This window comes from Spermophilus citellus (assembly GCF_964194105.1).
Source record: "Spermophilus citellus genome assembly, chromosome: 4".
NCBI classification, from domain to species: domain Eukaryota; kingdom Metazoa; phylum Chordata; class Mammalia; order Rodentia; family Sciuridae; genus Spermophilus; species Spermophilus citellus.
The window spans coordinates 212393342-212417297 of record NC_138185.1 but is presented as its reverse complement, the minus strand read 5'-3'; the positions used below and the strand labels follow the sequence as shown (position 1 = coordinate 212417297).

At 34.2% G+C, this 23956-nt stretch overlaps 1 protein-coding gene across 2 annotated transcripts in view; it reads left to right on the top strand.

The window, feature by feature from the left end:
* Positions 1-23956, top strand: part of EML5 (EMAP like 5) — a 180120-nt gene that overhangs the window by 77120 nt on the left and 79044 nt on the right. For both annotated transcript variants that reach the window (XM_081289270.1, XM_081289271.1), the window contains exons 15-21: positions 4577-4682; positions 6385-6478; positions 8112-8212; positions 15500-15702; positions 16317-16428; positions 17688-17815; positions 22715-22856. In XM_081289270.1, the coding sequence (XP_081145396.1) occupies positions 4577-4682; positions 6385-6478; positions 8112-8212; positions 15500-15702; positions 16317-16428; positions 17688-17815; positions 22715-22856 (886 nt within the window). The remainder of the gene's footprint in view (positions 1-4576; positions 4683-6384; positions 6479-8111; positions 8213-15499; positions 15703-16316; positions 16429-17687; positions 17816-22714; positions 22857-23956) is intronic.

Here is a 23956-nt window from a genome sequence, read left to right as displayed (position 1 = left end):
AGTTGATACATGTCTACACAGATATCTTAGAGAAGCAAGGGAAAGAATAATGTCTATAGATTTAATAAAAATTTTTTAGATGTTGATGGACCTTTATTTTATTAATTTATTTATATGTGGTGCTGAGAATTGAACCCAGTGCCTCACACATGCTAGGCAAACGCTCTACCACCGAGCCACAACCTCAGCCCTGTAGATTCTTACTCTGTAAATACTTTACTAGTTTCTGACTATAAGTTCATTGTATTCCCTCCTCAACTCCATGAGAGTAAAATCATTTTCTTCCCTTTACAAATAAGAAAGTTCTGTTTTAGAGAAATTAAATAATTTTCTTAAGATCACTCAGCTGTTAAGTAGTAAAGTCTAAAGCCTTTAGTCTATCAGACTTTCTACACTGTATAAATACACCTTTTAAAAAACCTTTTTGTTATTTTTGTTGTTCCTGGGGATATAACTCAGGGGGACTTAACCACCAGTCTCAGTAAGTTTCTTGGGACCTCGCTAAATTGCTGAGGCTGGCTTTGAGCTTGTGATCCTTCTGCCTCTCGAGTCACTGGGATTACAAGCATGTGCTAACATGCCTGGCTCCCCTTTTACATTCTCAGTTTTGTAGGGGTCAGGGAGGCAACATGCATCATCCTATATAGCTTCCCTGAGAGGAAAGAAAACTCAACCTTTTTTTCTTTCTTTTCCTTCCTCCTGCCCATTGTGCCTTGATGAGCCGCTTTTTCTTCTCCATTACTCTCCTCCCCTACCATTTTCTCCTTTGTTTCTTCCATTATTCAAAAACATTTATCAAGCACATTCTATATTGCCAGGAAATGTGCTGGAAATATATAGATAAATAAGAAGACATACATGCAAGAAAAATTATAATACCATGTCACAATTACAGACCAGAATTTCTCAACCTCAGCACTATTGATGACTTATGCCAGATAATTTTTTGTTGTGGGAAGCTAACCTGTGCATTGCAGAATGTTGAGCAGCATCCCTGACATCTACTCACTAAATGCCAGTAACCCATCTGCCTAAGTTATGCTAACCAAAAATGTCTCTAGACAATGCTAGCTGTCCCCTAGGAGGCAAAATCACCTCATTTTTAAATGTAGAATCTGGTGAGAGTGTAGTGAAGAAGGACTCATGAATTGTGCCCAGTAGAATCAGGGAAACAGGTATAACATTTATGCTGCATAGTTTGCTAGCAGAGGGAAAGTGAGGGAAAGCATTCTAAGTCTGTCATATGATCTGTAAAATTAGGGGGTGAGGTGAAGCGCAGCTTATTTAAAGAACTGTGAATAGCCCACAGTATTCAAGTCTTAGAGTGCATGATAGACATTAGTGAAATAACTAATCAAAAAGATAGGTGGGGGCATGAGGGGAATCACCTGCCTTTAGGCTATATAAAGGGTTCCTCTTGAAGCATAGTTATATACCCAGGTGCTTTGGCAAAGAAGTTGAACCATTATTCTGATATTGCTGGAATGAAGACAGTGTAGAAAGTGGCCACTTACTACCATGATTCTGGGATTTAAGGGAATTCAGGTCAGATTAAATAAAATGTCATTATGACACTGGACATCTCTTCATACCCATCAAGCCATAGCTCCTTTGCTTACACAATAGCATTTCTGCCTTAGGCACTGCAGACTCAAGGTCTATCTCCTAGGACACAGGCTTACATAGCCTTTTCAACTTCTCCCACCGTTTTCCATTTCTTACCTCTGTAATATTACAGTCAACCAGTCACATCTCTATAAATTTATAAAAAGTGTTAAAACTGATTGGAATTGAACCCTTTATTAAAAAGAAAAGTGATTCTGGAAGATTTTATGTGGGTGTTTTAGAATTTAACAAATCTAAAGAGTGTTTTGATTTGTTTTGTTTTTTTGGAGACTAGAATACAAAGAATGACCTCTTGGCAGGTGAGACCTCGTGGAAGAAGTTAGTTCATGAGGGTGTGCCCTTGAAAGGGATATTGGCTTTTCCTGTCTTTCTTGTTCACTTTGTGGCCACTATCAAGTATGCAGCCTCCTCTGTCTTGCACTCCCTGACATGTTCTGCCTTGCATGGGCCCAGAGGCAAGGGGGCCAAGCAACCATGGATTGGGAAACATGAAACAAAAGAAACCTTTCCTCCTTTTAAGTTTGTTATCTCAGGTATTTTGCTATAGTGGTGAAAAGCTGACTGATAAATCTCCCTGTATCCCTAAATGAAATATCACAGGTATACTCCAAAAATATTGTCTGTTCTTCAGCCAGACTGATTTTGATGTTCAAGACCATGCTTCTCCATTTATTATCTGTTGGAAAATTAACTAGCATCTCTGTGCCTGTTTCCTCATTTTTTAAAAAATTTCACTTTTAATTAATTTTATTTTGGAGATGTGTGTGTATGTATATGAGAGAGAGAGGGAGAGAGAGAGAGAGAGAGAGAGAGAGAGAGAGAGATACTGGAGATTGAACCAGGGGCACTCTACCTCTGAGGTACATCCTCAGCTCTTTTTACTTATTTTGAAACAAAGTCTTGCTAAGTTACAAACTTTTGATCCTTCTGCCTCAACCTCCCAAGTAGCTTCTCGTCTTTTAAAATAAGGATACTACCAATACCTATCTTATAGGGTTCTTGTGATTGTGAAATGAGTTAACCTTTGTAAGGTATATAGAACAGTTTCTGGCACATAAATGAGTTCTCAGTGAATGCAAGTATATTACTATTAATCATTATCATCATCATCATCATCATCTGTAGATGATATGTCCAGTAGGTAGTTGAAAGTGTAAGTCTTAAATTCAGGAAAAAAATAATGATTAGAGAGTAAGACTTAGGAGACACTTGTTGATTTAACCACTGAAACTGTGAAAGAAATACCTCAGGCAAAATTTAGAATAAGAAGCCTGTAGAATTAAAGATGAACTCTTGAGGGAGATTTGCATTTAAGAAACAGGTGATGAAAAAAAACATAGCAAGAGTCGAGAAGACCAGAGAACCAGGTAAGAGTAGTACTGTAAAATCAGAAGTATCAAAACCTGCAAAATTTAAAAAGAAAACTTAAAAGCCACTAGTAATGTTTAACTGAATAATTTAGTGAAATATTGTCTGCTTTTAGTGTTGTTTTATATTATGTCTTCATATAAAACAAAATATACTATAATTAAATTAACAATCATGTTATTTCAGGAGCTGTCATGATATACAAATATATCATGATTCTTAAAGCTAGAGGAGCAATTACTTCAATTTGAGGAATAGATAAAAAAATGATAGATTACCTGTATATAAGTGAATACCATAAACTAAGTGTGCTAATTTGATTTCTATCAATGTGACAGAATACCTGAGATTAAAAAAAAAACTTAAAGAAGGAAAGATTTATTTTGGTTCACAGATTCAGAATGTTCAGTATACAGTTGCTTAACCTCATTACCTTGGGTCTGTGGTGAGGCAGAACATCGTGGTGGAGCAAAGCTGCTTATCTCAAAGTTGCCAAGAAACAAAACAAAATCAAACACAAAAAGAGGAAGGGTCTGGGACACCAGTAACTCTTTTAAGGGCATCTCCCAGTGACCCAACTTCCTTCCACTAGACTCCATCTTCTAAAGGTTCTACAATAGTACCACCAATTGACAACCAAAATTTTAACACATGGACCTTGGGAGAGACACTCCAGATCCAAGCTATAGCACCAAGTTAAAAGAGAAATGACAGGGCTGGGGTTGTGGCTCAGCAGTAGAGCGCTCACCTAGCACGTAGGAGGCCCTGGGTTCAATCCTCAGCACCACATAAAAATAAATAAAGTAAATATATTGTGCCCAACTATAACTAAAAAAAATTTTTTAAAAAGATAAATGACACGGGGCTAGGGATGTGGCTCAAGCGGTAGTGCGCTGGCCCGACATGCATGCGGCCCGGGTTCGATCCTCAGCACCACATACCAACAAAGATGTTGTGTCCGCTGAGAACTAAAAAAAAATAATAATAAATTTAAAAAAAAAGATAAATGACAGAATGACATTGTCTATTTAAATAGAGTCCCATTTATATACTTATTGTTTTAATCCCATCTGAATCTTTGGTTACACCTAGTTTAAAATGTGCTTGCTTGCTTCTCTTTGTATCCAAGTCCTGCTTTTTCTGAAGGCCCAATTTCTAGTACCATCTTATTCATGAAGTCTTTTTTTTTTCAGGACCTTTTAAATCTCATTAATTTAAAGTTTTCTGTTTTCCCAGTGAAAAGATACCTGAATGTCTTAGTACTTGTTGTATCTGGCATAGAAATCCTGCCAACAATAGTGCTTAACAAGCATTTATTATCATTTTTGAAGAAGTATAGGATAAGATTTATGAGGAGTCATATAGTTCTAGAATAGTCCTAGAAACACAGAGCCTAGCCTCATTGGCTTTTGAATGAATATTAAGAAAAAATCCAGTCATGTATCCAGTCTGCTTTATATTTTTGATAAATTTCTATAGTAAATAAAACAAAGACTGTAAAATATCTTGTTTTATTTACTTTTAGCAGATATAAAAATGATTAACTTTATTGCATATATTGATTTTTATAATTCTATTTTAGGTGGGTAGGGATCCCTCAATTCACATATGGGATACAGAGACTATTAAACCATTGTCAATATTAAAGGGCTACCACCAATATGGTGTCTGTGCTGTTGATTTCTCAGGTAAGCCTATTTTCTATTTCAATAAGAATGATCCAGATGCAGAGGCAATATGTAGAATTTTAATCTGAATCAGTGTTACCTAAGCTTGTGATTTAAAGCAGTGAAAGTATAGATTCATTGACTAGTGTCTAATTTTAGTTCAATTAGTATGATTTTAATACCCTTTAAACTTTGTAGATTTCTATTAAATATTTTTTTAAAAATTTGCAGAACACTTAAAATCATCTCAGTTACACTAAATGGTATGTATCTCTCCTTTGGGCAAACTTCTGATTTCATCTTAATGTTTTATAGCTACAGAACAAACTTTGAAAATGCTAATGGTGAAAGGTTAAGAATGAAAGAAATGAGAACTGAAATATTTGTTTAAGACATTTCTATTAAGTGACAATTTCAGGCCATCTTATAATTTCAGAACATGCTTACACTTTTCAGTATGTTTAAACATTAGCAACTAAAGATAGGTCTATACTGAAAGCCAGGGTGTGGAGTAGGAAGAGGGAAGAAAATATCCTTAACAGAGAATTCTATATTAAATTAGTGCTTTTTTGCTATTCTGACTGAAGTGACAAGTTAACCATAAGTGAGGTTTAGGAGAAAATATATATATACTTTCAAGGAGACTAATAATCAAGAAACAAGAAATGAATGACAGATTAAGTGGATCAACAACAAAAATGCCACTGGAAGTATTGAGGAACTAATTAAGGTTTACAAACGTGTGGCAAAATAGAAGACATTTTCTTATAGTCTAAGCCTTATAACCTGTGTATAAACACAGCCTGTCAGCCTGTCTCATTATTCATTTGTCTCAATGATTCATCTAATATACTCATTACTTGTTGCTTAATAACATATAATTGACTTTCATTAAAAGCAGTAATACTAATGTTGACAGTATATTGTAACCTGTGTATTTTTCATTTAGCTTTTCATGATTACTGAGTTCTTATTATCACAACAGAATTCTTATGGTGAATTTAATGGAATCACATCTTTTATTCCCCTCCTTTCTTAATTTTTCTTTCCTTTTCATTTTTTCCCTGCAGATTTTGTTTTGTTTTTAATTGACCTGTAACAATTGTACATGATCATGGATATAGTGTGATGTTTTGATATGTGTAAACACTGTGTAACAATTATCTCAGAGTCTTTAGCCTGTTCATTAATTCATACATTTATCACTTTCTCTTTCCCTTTCCCATCCCAATTAGTTGGACAGATAAAGTAAATGAGGTCGGGTGAGATAAAAAAGAAATTAATTTAGCTCACAGGTAGGCCCATTAGTTCTGCCTCTGGTGAGAGCCCCCTTGGCTGTGTCATAACATGATAGATGGCATCATGGTGGGAATGAAAGCAAGAAAGAGAGATCACGTGGTGAGATGGGAAGCCAGAGAGATTCAGGGGTCAAGTTTTCTGTTTTATAACAACCCATTATCATGGAACTCACTCACTCTGAAAGACTAGCATTATTCCTTACTGAGGGCAGAGCCCCCTATAATGATTTTACCTCAAGGTAGGCCCCAACTGTGAAAGGTTCTATTAACTCAGTATCACCACACTGAGGACCAAGCCTCTAGCACCTGAAACTTGTGGGGAAACTACATTCAAATGACAACATTTAGTTTTAGAATACGTACAAAATGTTTATCTTCTGAATGTAAATGGTCAGTAAGTATATCACTCTGATTAATTGTCACAGCGGATGGGAAACGTTTGGCTTCAGTTGGAATAGATGATAGCCACACCATTGTACTGTGGGACTGGAAGAAAGGAGAGAAACTTTCAATGGCAAGGTAAGGAAATAACTTGATATGACAAAATACTAGAATTATTTTGGAATTAAAAAAACTTTAAAATAATTTTGAAATCGAGCAAATATGCTACCATCTTTTTTATCTTTGAATAAATAATATCAGGTAAAAGATAAATGATTTTATAATTTCTTTGTAAGCTGAGTCTTTATGAGCATTTTTTAAAATATATTTTTAGTTATCAATGTACCTTTATTTATTTATATATGGTGCTGAGGATCAAACCCAGTGCCTCACACATGCTGAGCAAGTGCTCTACCACTGAGCCACAACCCCAGCCCTGGACCCCTTTTCTTACTGTAACTATAATAAGGCATTGAAAATAATAGTTACTTCAATTATCCATTTACAGGTAGAGTGAATTCTGTATAATAGCCTATTAGACAGCAATGTTATAACATAAACAGTGAACATCCAAAATGTTTATATTATATATTTAAGTGAAAAAAGATATACCTATATAAAGAAGTTATTGGGGTTTTTAATCTATTTTTCTTCACTCTAATTTTTCTGTAGTGAATGTCTTGGTTTTTATTTTTAATTTCTTTATTATGATGAATCAGAAATATTCCGATGAAGAAACCTAAATTCCTAAGATGAAAATTAGAATTGTTTTACTAAAATTATATAATTTACAATTGAAAAGTTAATTATTGGGCTGGGGATGTGGCTCAAGCGGTAGCGCGCTCGCCTGGCATGCGTGCGGCCCGGGTTCGATCCTCAGCACCACATACCAACAAAGATGTTGTGTCCGCCGAGAACTAAAAAAAAAAAAAAAATTAAATAAATATTAAAAAAAAAAAAGAAAAGTTAATTATCTAAAATGATTAAAGATAGTTGGAAAAACTATGTTAAATTTTAATGAAATATTGGGGCTGGGGATGTGGCTCAAGCGGTAGCACGCTCGCCTGGCATGTGTGCGGCCCGGGTTCGATCCTCAGCACCACATACAAACAAAGATGTTGTGTCCACCGAAAACTAAAAAAAATAAAATAAAATAAAAACATTAAAAAATTCTCTCTCTAAAAAAAAAAATTTAATGAAATGTTACTTAAATTCTTTAATTCATTTATGTCATAAGCTATGTTCCTCATGCACAGTTGTAGGTATCATAGGTGCTACTCAAAAGAAGTTTTCACTGTTTCTATCTTTTGACAACCTGTTGAACAGAGTTGACATATTAAAATAATGACAAAGCCAGGTGCAGTGGCACATGCCTGTAATTCCAGCCACTCAGGAGGCTAAGGCAGGAGGATGCAAGTTGGAGACCAGCCAGATCAACTTAGTGAGCTCCTGTTTCAAAAAATAAAAAGGGCTGGGGATGGAGCTCTGTGGTATAACAGCCCCAGGTTAAGTTCATAGTACTGCTGAGAGAGAGAGAGAGAGAGAGAGAGAGAGAGAGAGAGAGAGAAACACACACACACACACACACACACACACACACACACACACACTAAGTGAATATACAAATGCATGTCTTCACAGCCCAAACCCAAAGGACAAGTGGGAAATAGACATTCAGTAAAGTGAGAAGTAAAGACAGAGTATGGATCAGGGAAAAGGTTGTTACAGGATAGCTTTGTCTTCAGAGCTAAAAATTTTGTATTTATTTCAGAGGAAGTAAAGATAAGATTTTTGTTGTTAAGATGAACCCCTACATGCCTGATAAACTGATTACAGCTGGAATTAAACACATGAAATTTTGGCGTAGAGCAGGTAAGGAAGTGTTTCTTTTTACTTCTTTGAAAATTAAGAAATTGTTATTTTTTAATATTTATTTTTTAGTTGTAGTTGGATATACACCTTTATTTCACTTGTTTATTTTTATATGTGGTGCTGAGGATTGAACCCAGGGTCTCGCACATGCAAGGTGAGCGTTCTACCACTGAGCCACAACCCCAGCCCAAGAAATTGTTATTTTAAAAAGTAATTTAGCTAAGTGCAGTATGGTATCCCAGACTGGATTCTGGAACAAAAAAGGGACATTGGTGGAAAAACTGGTGAAATCTGAATGAAACCTAGGGTTCAGTTAATAGTAATATATCAAAAATGATGGTTTCTTAGTTTTGACAATGGAATTGTGATAATAGAAGATGTTAACATTAGAGGAAACTGGATGGAGGCATATATGGGAACACTATGTTATCTCTGCATCTTTTTTGGAAATCTAAAATTTTCCAAGATAGATTTATTTTTAAGTGACTTACTGTTGTGTTGGTGCATTTTAAACAAAGATACATTTATGTAATATTCATATTTGCAAAAGGAATTAACATATGAGATTAATCAGTTGGTTGTCTAGACTCCTTTCATCTATTAAAAGACATGATTTATAGTTTAAACTAAAAATGAAAAATTATGTAAAAATTCTTTATATGATATAGAAACAAAATGTTCCTTTAATTTAGTCATTCGTAACTGTAAATTACAAATATAGAAGCTCACATCTTAAAATAAAAAATATTTTTCCTTTTCCAGATAGAATGAGTATATTTATAAAGTCCCAACAATGTCACATTGATGTCTCAATGAATTTAAATCTTTCACAGAAAATATGTAAATGTAGGAGGAAGAATAGGCTTAGTGAAGACATTTCCCAAGTTCAAGTACCTTTCAAGTTGTATTCTACATAGGAAATAAATTGATTTTTCTTATTTGGAGTTAATATTTTATCACAGATTTATCATAGTATATGCATTTACAAAGGAAAAAGTATTTTCATGTTTATAATTTCATTTCCATATGATTGAACAAAATTTTCATTTGGACCTCTTAGTCACTTGAAATTACAAATAGCCAGCAAGTATTATTTAGCATTTCTCTTAAAAACAAAAACTATGAATTTGTTATTTTAAAGAAAGTAAATAGACTTAAAATGAAAAGATATATAACTGAGTAACTTTCTTCCTTAAATTTGATTACACATATATTTGACCTGAACTTGAACCTGAACCGTATAAGGATAAATGTTAGGGTTTTAGTGCACATTTCAACCTTCATCGCTTTTAGAGTTCTGATCCATGGAGTTCACTAGCCAAGTGGGAAATTAATACCTATTTTCTTATTCTAAGTATTGTCTAACACTCTAAATGCATACTTTTAGGTAAATTAAGTTGAAGGAGGTGAATTAGACCTGAGGTTAAAATGGAGTCTCTCTTGCCACTTATCCCAAATCTAGACTGGGAATTCCAAGTTATGAATTATTGGTTTCTCCCTAAAGTATTTTAACTCTATTCCAAGGATAGGGAACCACTGAAAGTTTTTAAGTGTTAATGACATGGTCTTGTGCAATAGGAACATGTTATATTTTATGTATCAGAAAGCCTAACCATCAGTTATCTAAACCAGGAGTGAAAACTTTCTGCAAATAATCAGATAGTAAATATTTTAGGTTCTCCAGGTGAAAAGGACAAAAATGAAGAATATTCATAGATACTTAGAGAACAAGGGAAAAAATTGTCCTGTTTTGATTACCCTATTTGTTCCCAATTGCTATGAATTAGAAATATACTCTCCAAAACTGTACTGTTGTAGGGAATGGGCCTAGTAGGTTGGAGTATGGTGTTAGTCAGCTCTTTTTTTTGTTTTTTTTTTTTTTTTTTTTTTGACAGTGACCAAAATAACTAAAAAAACAGCAACAACAACAACAACAACAACAAAAAAAACTTAGAGGAGGAAAAGTTTAGTTTAGCTCACAGTTTCAGAGGCCTTACTTAGTTCATGGTTGGCCGACTTTATTAATCTGGACCCAAGAAGAGGCAGAATATCATAGTGGAAGGTAAGGCAGGGAAATCTGCTCAAGTCATGACAGCCAGGGAGCAGAGAGAAGGGGCTGAGGAGAAGATGAACCCTTGCAGGGTATGCTCCTGGTGACCTACTTCCTCCAACTATCTCCTAGTAGTCCATTCAGCTATCAATGGGTTATCCATTTGATGAGGTCAGAGTCCTTATAATCTAATCATTTCTTGAAAGCCTCACTTATGAACCCTGCATCCCTAAAGACCATGCTTCTAACATGTGAACTTTTAAGGACATTCCAAGATCCAAATCATAACAGGTGGAGAAGGTAGCCATGGGCAGCTTCACTCTGAAGCTATGTGTTCCAGTGAAGCATAGATACCAATGTGTCTTCTTTCTGAGAGCCTGACCCTCTGAACTTAGGCAACTGGCCAAAGATGGGGGAAACTACTGGACTTATTCCACTGCTAGGTGCTTAGCAGTTGCCATTAGCAGAGTCTTCAGCGTATAGTTGGTGACCAGATCAGGTTCTAGGCAGCTGTTAGCTGCAGCTGCAAATCAAACAGGCTTTCTGTGGCTCTAGTGCTAACCTCCTCCAATGGACTTTAAATAAATAGATGGCCACAGGATTTGGCCTATAACCAGTTGTTTGCTGACCCCATTCTAGACAGATAGTCTGTGCTGTAATGAAGCCCAGTTGCCCTACTTGTGCACTAGATTTCTTCTCCTTTCATCTACTCAAGGACACCACTCCAGTTCTTTCCTTTCTGACTTTCCCTTCAGCATGTAAGTGTGGTATTATTTCCTTATCTTTTTTTTTTTTTTTTTGGTACTTGTGATTGAACCCAGGGATGCTTAACCACTGAACAACATCCCCAGCCCTTTTATTTTTTTATTTTGAGACACAGTTTTTGTAAGTTGCTGAGGCAGGCCTCAAACTTGTAATCCTCCTGCTTCAGCCTCTTGAGTCACTAGGATTACAGGTGCGTGCCACTATGCCCGGCCATTTCTTCATCTTGAATAAATGAAACAAACCTTTCAATTCTGTTCTCTAGTTGCTAATCAGTCTCTTTTGTTTCCTGTATACTGAAGCACCCCCAAACAGTTATGTGCTTTCACTTTACAGTTACTCCTCTTTCTCTTGAGAGAAGTCTAACCTTCACCACGTCACCTGACTGCTCTTGAAGTGTTATTAATGACTCTGCTTGTTGGTTTCCTGAATACTTTCAGAATCTGACCACTATTCATCTTCTAGGCTACCATCCTGGTCCTTGCCTCCTTAATCATTTAGTCAGATGATTGAAATAGACATATAACTTTTTATCCCCCTCATCCTTTAATCTGTTCTCAACCCAGAAGTCAAAATAAATATTTTAATAAGTCATATGCCAGATCTTATCATTCTACTATTCAAATATTTTCCATCCCATGCAAAGTAAAAGCTATACCCTTATAGTGGCCTGCAAAACACCCTCTGACCCATCTCCTAGTATTGTTTCTCTTTCTTTTTAAAAAAATTAATTAATTAATTTTACAGTAGAATGCATTTTGACACATAATACACAAATGGAACACAATATCTCATTCCTCTGGCTGTACATGGTTCACAGTCACTCCACTAGTGTAATCGTACATGTATATAGGGTAATAATGTCTGTCTCTTTCTACCATCCTTCCCATCCCCACAAGCCCACCCCTCCCCTGACTCCCCTCTACACAATCCAAAGTTCCTTCATTCTTTCCTATCCCTCTGTGGATCAGCATTCACTTACTTATCAGAACATTCAGCTTTTGGTTTTTTTGGGATTGGCTTATTTCATTTAATGATATTCTCTAGTTCCATCCATTTACCTGCAAATGCCATCATTTCATTCTTCTTTAAGGCTGAGTAATATTCCATTGTGTATAGGTACTATATTTTCTTTATCCATTCATCTGTTGAAGGGCACCTAGGTTGGTTCCCTAATTCAGCTATTGTGAATTGAGCTGCTATAAACATTGGTGTGGCTGTGTCACTGTAGAATGCTGATTTTTAAGTTTTCTGGGTGTAAGACTGGGATATCTGTGTCATATGGTGGATCCATTCCAAGTTTTCTGAGGTATCTCCATACTGCTTTCCATAATGGTTGCACCAGTTGCAGTCTCACCAACAATATATGAGTGTACCTTTTCCCCCATATCCTTGCCAATACTTTTTATTGCTTGTAAACTTGATGATTGCTGTTTTTACTAGAGTGAGATGAAATCTGAAGAGTAGTTTTTACTTGCATTTCTCTAATTACTAGAGATGATGAACATTTTTTCATATGTTTGTTGATCAGTTGTATTTATTCTTCTGTAAAATGTCTATTCAGTTACTTAGCCCATTTATTGACTGGGTTATTTATCTTTTTTTGGTGTTACGCTTTTTGAGTTTTTTATATATCCTGGAGATTAGTGCTGTGTCTGAGGTGCCTGTAGTAAAGACTTTTTCCCATTCTGTGGGATCTCTCACCACATTATTGATTGTTTCCTTTGCTGATAAGCAGCGTTTTGGTCAGAATCTAGCCCACATACTGATTCTTGATTTTACTTCTTGTGCTTTAGGAGTCTTGTTCAGGAAGTCAGATCCTAAGCCAACATGATGAAGATTTGGGCCTACTTTTTCTTCTGTTAGGTGCAGGGTTTCTGTTCTAGTGTCTAAGACTTTAGTCCACTTTGAGTTGATTTTTGTGCAGGGTGAGAGATAGATGTTTGATTTCATTCTGCTACATTTGGATTTCCAGTTTTCCCAGCACCATTTGTTGAATGGGCTCTCTGTTTTCTAATGTATGTTTTTGATGCCTTTGTCTAGTATGAGATAGTCATATTTATGTGGGTTGGTCTCTGTGTCTTTTATTTTGTACCACTGGTCTACATGTCTGTTTTGGTACCAAAACCATGCCATTTTTGTTACTGTTGCTCTGTGATATAGTTTAAGATCTGTGATGCCTCCTGCTTCACTCTTCTTGCTAAGGATTGCCTTGGCTATTCTAGTTCTCTTATTTTTCCAAATGAATTTCATGATTGATTTTTCTAGTTCTATGAAGAATGTCATTGGAATTTTTATAAGAACTGCATTAAATCTATATAACAGTTTTGATAGTATGGCCATTTTGACTATATTAATTCTGCCTATCCAAGAGCATGGGAGATCTTTCCATCTTCTGAGGTCTTCTTCAATTTCTTTCTTTAGTGTTCTGTAGTTTTCATTGTAGAGGTATTTCACCTCTTTTGTTTGGTTGATTCTGTGAATGGGGTGGTTTTTCTAATTTCTCTTGCAGTGGATGTATAGAAATGATTTATGGATATTGATTTTATATCCTGCTACTTTGCTGAATTCATTTATGAGTTCTAGAAGTTTTCTGGTGGAATTTTTTGGATCTTCTAAATATAGAATCATTTCATCAGCAAATAGTGGTAGATTGAATTCTTCTTTTCCTATGCATATTCCTTTAATTTCTTTCTTATTGCTCTAGCTAGCATTTCAAGGACTATGTTGAATAGAAGTGGTGAAAGAGGACATCCCTGTCTTGTTCCAGTTTTTAGGGGGAATACTTTCAGTTTTTCTCCATTTAGAATGATGTTGGCCTGGGGCTTAGCATAGATAGCTTTTACAGTGTTGAAGTATGTCCCTAGTTTTTCTAGTGTTTTGAACATGAAGAGGTGTTGTATTTTGTCAACTGCTTTTCTCAGTATCTATTGAATGATCATATAATTCTTGTCTTTAATCTCTTACTTTCTTTGCTACTCTTCATTTCTCTCCTGATTGATCCTTGAAGATTCTAGTCACATTCTTGCTTTGGGGCCTTTGCACTTGCTGCTCCTTCTGCCTGAAACACTATTCTAACTCAGTTTGCTCTTGCTACCTCCTTCAATTCTACTTCAGATACCACCATCATGATAAGGCTTTCCCTTCACACCCTTACAATGGACTCCTCAAACTTCTTATATCCTTTTTAGGCTTACATTTTTTCCAAAGCACCCATCATTACCTAATTTATTGTACATTTTACTTAATTGTCATATTCATTAACTGTCCATATAAAGTTTACAAAACCAGAGAATTTTGTTGTCTGTTTTGTTCTTAGCTCTACTTCCAGTGCCTTGAACAGTGTATGGCATGTGTATGTCTTAAATAAATGAATGAATGAGTTCAATTGGAAAAATGGAGAAAAGATATCAATAGGTGATGAATAACAAATAAAAATATGAAAATATGATCAAATTCATTTATGCTAACAGAAATGTAAATTAAGACCACAATAAAATTCACTTGATATTTCACATTCCATTTTTTGACAGTACCTTAGTGTTCCTAAATGTGGGAAACAACAGAAACTCTTTTCACTGTTAATGGAAGTGGAAGTTGGTATATTGAATTGGGAGAAAAATTTAGAAAGAAGAGTTGGGGCTACTCTTATTTAAATTGCTTCTTTTGCACATTATTCTATGACTATTCCTACTCATTCCTTGAGCTATTCTTACAATTGTATAGAAGAGATCCTCATAAGAATGTTTAAGGCAGATTTGCTTTCAATAGCAAAAATGAGAAGCAACTTAAATACTTGTTAATAAAAAATGAATAAATGAATAAACGAATGTTTATGTAATGAAATGAATCCATAGTTATGAAAATGTTTTCTAGAAGTAAAAATCAACTTGTATAAAACTGACAAATCCTTGGTGAATAAAGCAAGTTGCAAAAGAAAACATACAAGATGATATTTATAGAAAATTTTGAAATGTGAAAAATCATATGACACATGACTCAAGAATTAATAAATACATAATAAGATTATAAAGGAATACAGGAGAATGATCAACTTTACATTCAGAATAGTAGTATGTGAAGAAGGGATATAGGATTGGCATGACATGTCACTTGGTTTGGTATATTTTTGTATTTTGATAGAGGATATACAGGTGTTTATTGTATTGGTACAAAAAATACCTTTTGTATTCTTAAATATGTCATACTAAAAATTTTGTAAAATATTATCAAAAATGATGAAGACTGATTAATACTGACTTAGGCCATGTCTTATTTATCAAAAAATCTATGGCCTAAAATACACCATGCAAGGTGGTATCTGAATTGCTGATTAAGAGATCCATATTTCTCTTTTTAATTCTTCTTACTGTTACATGTCTTTCTACTCAAACAACAATAGTAGAAAAGAAACTGTACTTTATAATTGTGTATATTTTGAAAGTGGTACTTTTGTAATATTTTTTATGAACCAGGGGGAGGATTGATTGGAAGAAAAGGCTACATAGGCACATTGGGGAAAAATGACACAATGATGTGTGCAGTGTATGGATGGACTGAAGAGATGGCTTTTTCTGGAACATCCACAGGAGATGTGTGTATCTGGAGAGATGTCTTCCTTGTAAAAACAGTTAAAGCACATGATGGGCCTGTGTTCAGTATGCATGCACTGGAAAAAGTAAGTAACTTAAAGAGATTTCAAATTAAACACAATCTGATCATGGCATATAGAGCATTTTCAGAAGTATAGGAACCCTGCTGTTCTTCTTGGCTGGACTACCCAATTATAGTCTGTGGGACGGGGTCTTTTGACCTTGGTTTGTTCCTTTCTTCAACTTCATAAACACAGATTGAAATAGGTCAACATTTTGAAAAAATGTTTAACTTAATATTTATTAATCCCTTACTAGTTGTCAAAAATTGTTTTACATATAATCATTATATCCTATCAGGTGGATACCAGTATTATTCCTTCTTTGTAAAGACTGAAGTTTAAAAGACTCCAGGAGAATATATGTAACTTTCTGAAATTGGTGATATAACTCATAATTCCAAATTAGTATTAGTATTATTAGTATCCTATACTAATAGTAGAATGTTTATTATTTTAAGTATTTTTACAGATTTAATGTCAGTTCTTTAAAAGCTGTTATGGATTCTTATCTAATTTCTGTTATTTGCAAGCTGTAACTTTTGTCTGTAGTCTTTCCTCTAGAGTTTTCCAATATGAAGGAGGTTATTATTTTTTTAAATATTTAAATCTTTAATAATTTGAATATTTTATTTTCATAGGGATTTGTAACTGGAGGAAAAGATGGTATAGTAGCTCTTTGGGATGACTCCTTTGAAAGATGTCTCAAGACCTATGCTATAAAAAGAGCTGCTTTGGCCCCAGGATCCAAAGGTGATTTGAGATTTAATTTATTTGTAGAAAAATAGATCAATTATTCATTAGTTAACTTGACTACTGAGGTGGACCACATGGAATATATTTTTCCTTATTTATTCAATGGGCATCAGATTTAATTGGGACTTAATTGATACCAGAATCATTGCTATTCTTTCAAAAATATGTTTTCTGAGATACATGTAATAAAATATTAGCCAAGTACAATTTTATCAATATTAACTTTTAATATTTTTAATTTTTCAAAGGAAATTTCCATGTGAGCATCATATTTATCATCAGCCAGGAACTTGTTTTCTGACTTGGCTTTTTTTTCATCAGGGCTTTTTGTTGACCCTGCTACTTTACCTCACAGGCCCTTCTTCCCTTTTCCTTTACTTTCAATGCACTTCTTCCTTTAAGGCACTATGCCACGCTCTGTCTGGCCTCCAGACTTTCGGCATATTAGTTTTGCCTAGAATTTATTCTTCCCTCTTCCTCCATTTCCTAATTACATTCTCATTTTTCAAATCTCAAACACTATTTCTTCTAGGATGACTTCCCTATCCTCACCTCCCCACAAAAAGGTGAAATTTCCTTGCTATATGCTCCTTTTTGAATATGTTCCTAACACAGGGTCTGTTTTCCTCACTGTATGCTATTAAGGGGAGGAGTTAGGTTTGTCATATTTCTAATATATCACTGAAGCCTGTGTAGGACACAGTAGACATAAAAGAATATATTTTACATTGAATTAAAATTGCTAATCAGAATAGTGTAAGTGTTCTAAGAGGGGCAGGAGATTGATAAGGAAAGGCTAACACAGAAGTAAAGAAAGAGTTGTCAGGGGTTAGGGTATAATTCAGTGATAGAACACTGACATAGCATATGTGGAATATTGAGTTCAATCTCCAGTACCTTAAAACAACAACAAAAACAATAAAAAATAAAATTCTACTATATTTATGTACTTCTTTTGAAATTAATAAATCAATTGAAGGAACTACAGTGTATTCTTGAAATACAGGAGAAATCAACCTTGTATGGGTTCATTGTCAAAATAACTGTCACGAGCTGGGGTTGTGGCTCAGTGGTAGAGTGCTTACCTGCCATGTCTAAGGCACTGGATTCGATCCTCAGAACTACATAAAAATAAAATAAAGATATTGTGTCCACCTATAACTAAAAAATTAATATTTTAAAAAATAATAGTGTCACAATATGTCCTTTTATTAATAACTTCATACATATAATAACATCTCCTTTTAACATTTCAGGTCTTCTGTTGGAAGATAACCCATCTATACGTGCCATATCATTAGGCCATGGTCATATTTTAGTTGGCACAAAGAATGGTGAAATATTAGAAGTGGATAAAAGTGGCCCAGTAACACTTCTGGTCCAGGTACTTTGAAATACTAATATGCTTTTTTCTCTTTACATAGAATTTATTCTTTCATTACATAAGAAAAGTTGACAGTGGTGAAAAATAATATTAATTAGGGAAATATTTGTTAATATGTAAAGAAAAAATTTAATTTGGTTATCACTAATATCAGTAAATAAATATTCATATTCTCATATGGAATAATTGACAATATTTTGAGTTAATTCTTATTACAAAATAAACCAATAGAAAAACTGGCTGTAAAGAATTTAGCCCAGCACATTTATTTCAGATTTAATTTTATCTATTTGAGGTATGTTTGTTTAACATAAGGCAGTTATTTTTCTGTGAAGCTCTGTAGATAAGTCATTGTTATTTTCTAACTTAAAAAAAATGAGGGCTGGAGTTGTGGCTCAGTGGTAGAGCACTCCCCTCGAACATGGGAGGCTCTGGGTTCAATCCTCAGCACCATATACACATAAATAAGTAAAATAAAGATGTTGTGTTCAACTATAGCTAAAAATAAATAAATAAAAACATTTTTAAAAATGAGTGTATAACTGTATGATAAAATTTTATTGCTAAAAACATTTATTAGTCAAAGTATGTCAATAATAAAACAGAAAATCAGAAATATAAAAATCTGTGTAGTAGAAATATAAACATACCAGCAATAGCTGTTGGCCATATGGCCCTTAACATTTCCATAGAGTGGCATATAAGGTTTTTACATGTACATTTCTTTAGTGTATTATATTTTTCTGAAAAGTGAGGAGGGAAATAGATCAACACTGTAAAACATAGTGAGGTTGGCTCTATCCTGATGAAAAACTGTCCTTATGCAATTCTATATAGTAATCAAACTTTGGTTTGCCTTTTACTCTGAAAAAGAATTATTTTCTTTCTTAATACTCACTTATCTCTCTTCTAACCCCCACTTCATTCTTGTTAAGATAGCAAAAAGTACACATAGATGAGAACACTGCACATTATTTAATGCTTTATTATATTATTAATATGACATTAAAGAATAAATATGCAAATGATAAAACATTAAATTAATCCTATCTTACTCAATTTCAGTTTATAAATGCCTTTGAAATTAAAAATGGAGTCATAATAAATGTTTTTAGCAATAAAATTTTATCATATGGTTGTACACTCATTTTTCTGTGTTTAATATGTTTATGATATCTTGGGAATTATTAGCACAAGTACCCTCTGATGTACCCTCTGAATTCAGAGATGGAATTTTTAAAAACCACAGTTTCATAATTATAAAAAAATTAAGAAGTACTAAATGATATTTATTAAGAGAAATACTTTAGGCAAAATAAAATTAGCAGAGTGTATTTGAACATTAAAATATTCATGAATTGGACAGCATCTGAAACCAGAAGAGGTTCAGCAGAATCTGCTGCAGGAGCACAGGCATCAAGCTTTTACAGACAATGTGGACAACAAAGATCTAGTTGATTGGTTAGAGTGGGGAAAACCTTAATTAGAGATTAGTTGGCTGTTTCTGATTGGTAAAGTATCTAGTTTCACTTTATTTTGTACATGGGGCTTTGGTTATCTTACATAGGCACCTAAAGCACTGAAGCTGTCCCAGCCTAAATGACCTCCCAATTAAAATTTTTTTGTTTTTGTTTTTGTTTGGTACTGGGGATTGATCTCAGGGGCACTCAACTACTGAACCACATCCTCAGCCCTATTTTGTATTTTATTTAGAGACGGAGTGTTGCTGAATTGCTTAGTGCCTTGCCATTGCTGAGGCAAGCTTTGAACTCAAGATCCTCCTGTCTTGACCTCTCAAGCACTGGGATTTAAAATTGTTTTTAATACATTGTGTGTGTGTGTGGGAGGCTGGGAATTAAACTCAGGGCCTGACACATGCTAAGCATGTGCTCTAACCACTAAGCTATACACCCATCCAATTTCATTATTTGGGGAATTTATTATAAATTTAAGATTTCGATGTCTTTTTATTTTGAAATCAGGAACAAGGGAAGATACCACATTACCATTTTTGTCCAATATGGGTAAAACCTTAGCCACTTCAGTAAAACAAATCAATAAAAGGTGTAAGTGCTAGAAATAAATGGACAATGGTGGTATTTTTAGATACAACAAATTTGTATATCAAGAATAAATTGAAAAATTGTTGGAAATAATGTTTAGATACAAAATCAGCATATAAAAATCAATAGTATTTCTATGTAACAGCAATAACAAGTTTGAAAATATGACATAAAACATGCTGTTCAGGGCTGGGGTTGTAGCTCAATAGTAGAGTGTTTGCCTAGCATGCATAGGGCACTGGGTTCAATCCTTAGCACCACATAAAAATAGAATAAACATATTGTGTCCACCTAAAACTAAAAAATAAATATTTTAGAAAAACATGCTGTTCACATAAAACAACTACATAGTAACCCAGAATTTTGTAGATAAACTATCCAAGAAAAAATAAATGATAGATTCAGTATGATTCAGTATGATTACAATTCAAACTTTAATGAGATTTTTCACAAATTCTAGAAAGATTTTTTAAGATCATCTAGAGGAGAAAAGAAGATCAAGAAGTCTTTGAGAAATTCTCCATAAAACTATAGTAATTAAAAATGTGGGAATGTTTATACCTAACGTAAATGTTAAATGGTTAAAAAAAAATATGACGATTGTAGCAGCACTGTCTGTAGATCAGTTTAGGGATTAATCCTAACAGGATTAAGTCTTCCTACCTATGAATATGGGATAGCTCTCTATTTATTTAGACCTTTTCTTTTTTCAGAAGGGTTTTGTGATTTGCAGTATACAAGTCTCATACCTATTTTGTTCAATTTATTTCTAAGTATTTTATTATTTGTTATACCATTATACAGTTCTTTTTAATTTTGTTTTCAGATTGTTCATTACTAGTGTAGAGAAATACAGTTGATTTCGTACATAGCCTATAATATAGCCTATAATAGGACCTTATATCCAATAAATTTGTTGACTTCATTTATTATAATAGTTTAATAAGTACATTATTTAGGATTTTCTATATATAAGATCATGTCATCTGTAAGTAGAGATAGTTTTATTTCCTTGAATTCAATCTGATTGGCTTTTATTTATTTTTCTTGCCCTATTGTCCTGGCTAAAGTTTAAGTGGTTAGAAAAGACACCTTTGTCTCGTTCCTAATCTTAGAGAAAAAGAATTCAGCTTTCCACCATTAAGTATAATGTAACCATGACTTTTTCATAGATTCTCTTTACTCGGTTGAGAAATCACCTTCTTATTCCTAGTTTTTTCTAAACATTGGTAGGGAGGGATTTATCTTACACTTTTTCTATGTATACTCAGATGATCATATGGTTTTTGTCCTTGGTTCTATTAATGTGACATATTATCTTAACTGATTTTTTAATTTGGCAATCTTGCATTCTTAGTTGTATAAAAATCTTTCCATATGTTTAATTCAGTTTGCTAGGATTTTGTAGAGGGTTTTAGAATTCACCTTTTTAAGGGATATTAGTCTGTAGATTTCTTGTGATGTCTTGGTAGATTTCCTGTGATGTTTGGTTTTGGTATCAGAGTGAAATGGCTTTATAAAATCATGTAGGAAGTATTACCTGTACTTTGTCTCTTGCCTTGACCACACTTAACTGTTAAACTCCTTTAATTACTGACTGACTGCTCTATTCTTTTCAATACTTTCTTGAAGTATAAATTGTTCCACAGACTAAACCAATCAAATTTGACTCCTTTAAAAGAACATTTCCCTAGGTTTGTAGTGACTTCAACAAAGATCCTCCTAGCTACTTCTGAGAGTTCTCTGGTTCCTTTGGACAAACTAGGTGGTCTCTAGTTTAGATTCATATGTCATATGATTCTATAAATCTCCTTCTGTTTACTTTTCATCACAACCTCCACAGTTTTTTTGTGGGTTTTTTTTGTTGTTGTTGTTGTTGTTGGTGGTGGTGGTGGTTTGTTGTTGTTTTATTAGAAATTGAACCCAGGGCCTAACATGCTATCTCTACCATTTTGCTACATCCCCAGTCCTTTTTATTTTGAGACAGGTTTGCAGTAAGTTACCCAAGCTTGAACTTGCAATTCCTCCTGACTTAGCTTCCTGAGTAGCTGGGATCACAGGCATACAATGACACTTCCATCCCTCCACTGTTTTTGAGAGAATTCCTAGTCATTAACTTTTCTCTGCTTTGCTATAAATAAAGTCAATTCTTTGAGATTAGGGGCTGTTTTTTTTTAAATGTGTTTATTTTACTTTGTTTTGTTTTGTGTTTGTTTGTTTGTTTGTTTGTTTGTTTGTTTTGACTTGCTTCTCCCTTCAGGGAAAATATCTGAGTCAGGGCTCTTGAATAAGACAGGCTTTAAGGCTGAGTGTTTGGTAAAGATAGAAAGGGCAATAGTCTAAGGTCTTCTTAGGTTTTTCTGGGTTTCCACTAGGACACCAGTGGTGGAGTTTCCATATGGAGTAGGGGCTGGGGAAAAGGGAACTTCTGCCTGTCAGTCTGCTCACCAGGAATTCAGCCTCCACAACTGACAGCTTAGGCAAGATAAGGAATGCCTGACTTGGTACCCTCACTGGGAAAACAGCTCTTCTGCTGGGAACGGTGGAGACAGCCAGGTGTTTTTGTTTGTATCAGTCCAGCATGAAGTTTTGGGAGGAGGGACAAAGCACTGGATCTCAGTTTAAATACCATAGATTCTCACTGTTCTTACCAAATTTTAGCAGATTTTTTATGAATAAATGTTTCTTCATTTGTTGTATCTCCTCGAAACCATTTCCAAACTTTAAATGGTTGGGTTTTTAATTTTTTTAATGTCAGTTTTACTGGTAACCAGGTGTGTAGAGCTCCTGTCATGCATATATTTTTAGGTTAAATTGATACTGTTTTCTTTATTAGGGACACATGGAAGGAGAGGTATGGGGTTTGGCTACACATCCTTATCTGCCGATCTGTGCTACTGTAAGTGATGATAAAACCTTAAGAATATGGGATCTCTCTCCTAGTCATTGTATGTTGGCTGTCCGGAAACTGAAAAAGGGTAAGAGGCTCTAAGACTTGAACATAGATTAAGTTATAGCCATTTTCTAACCTTTATAAATATAAAAAAGCAATAGTTAGGTACATGAAAGACTTTAAAATTTTTTAAATTTTTATTCAGTGTCTACTTACTCATGGTGCGCATAAAGAAAATTAATTATGCCCATTCTTTGCATTATGGAACCTTCTATGATCATTCCTAAACCCAGCTAATTTTTCAATGGCATGTTAGAAGAGAGAATATAGGAAGTAAATGGAAACTAAGTTTTTCTCCCCCTTGCAATTATGGATTATATGTAATTTAGAACTGGAAACTAAGAAAGAAGGCCTTCACTTTAAAAGAGGTAGCAGAGGTAAGGAAAGGCTGTTTGAGGATAAAACAAAACTGAGTATATTTGTAAGAGGCAGATGAAACTGGTAGTATATAGAGAGAAATGGTTCAGTTGTTGGTAAAAAAGTTGTTATTAACCTAGGGCAGATGGAGATTTACAGAGAGCTCTGAAATTCTTTTGAGCGGTAGAGAATATTATCTTCTAGAATCGAGATAACCATAGGAGGACTTTCCCTGGAAATGTTGGGAACAAGTTACTGTAAGAAATGTGATAGAGCCAATAGATGAAGGAAAGGATTGTCTAGCCACAGTAAAGGCCAGATTGGAGTTAGGTAGCATGAATTTGTAATTCATTCTGTTAATTTCTTTTTACTTCCTTCTATTGACTTGAAACTTAGTGTTTATTCTCTTCTTTTAGAGTTATTAGTAAATATTTAACATGTACACTCAGATCAAAAACTGAAGTATCACAATCTATAGAATAGTCTAATTCTGGTCACTTTACTCCCCCATTTTTTAATTACTGATGTCCAGCAGTTTCATTCTCTGTTGGTTTTTTTCCTCCTACAACTACCTTCAGTTGGCATTATTATTCTTTTATGCAGTCATTATTTATTTAGATTTATTTATACCTATACTTTCTTTGTTCATCTTTTCTTCCTGCATCTCAGACTTGTTACTTTATAGTTTCCTTCCTCTTAAAATATATCCTTAGAGTTTCTCTAATGAAGGTTTGTTAAAAATTCCCTCAGTTTCCTTGATCTGAACCA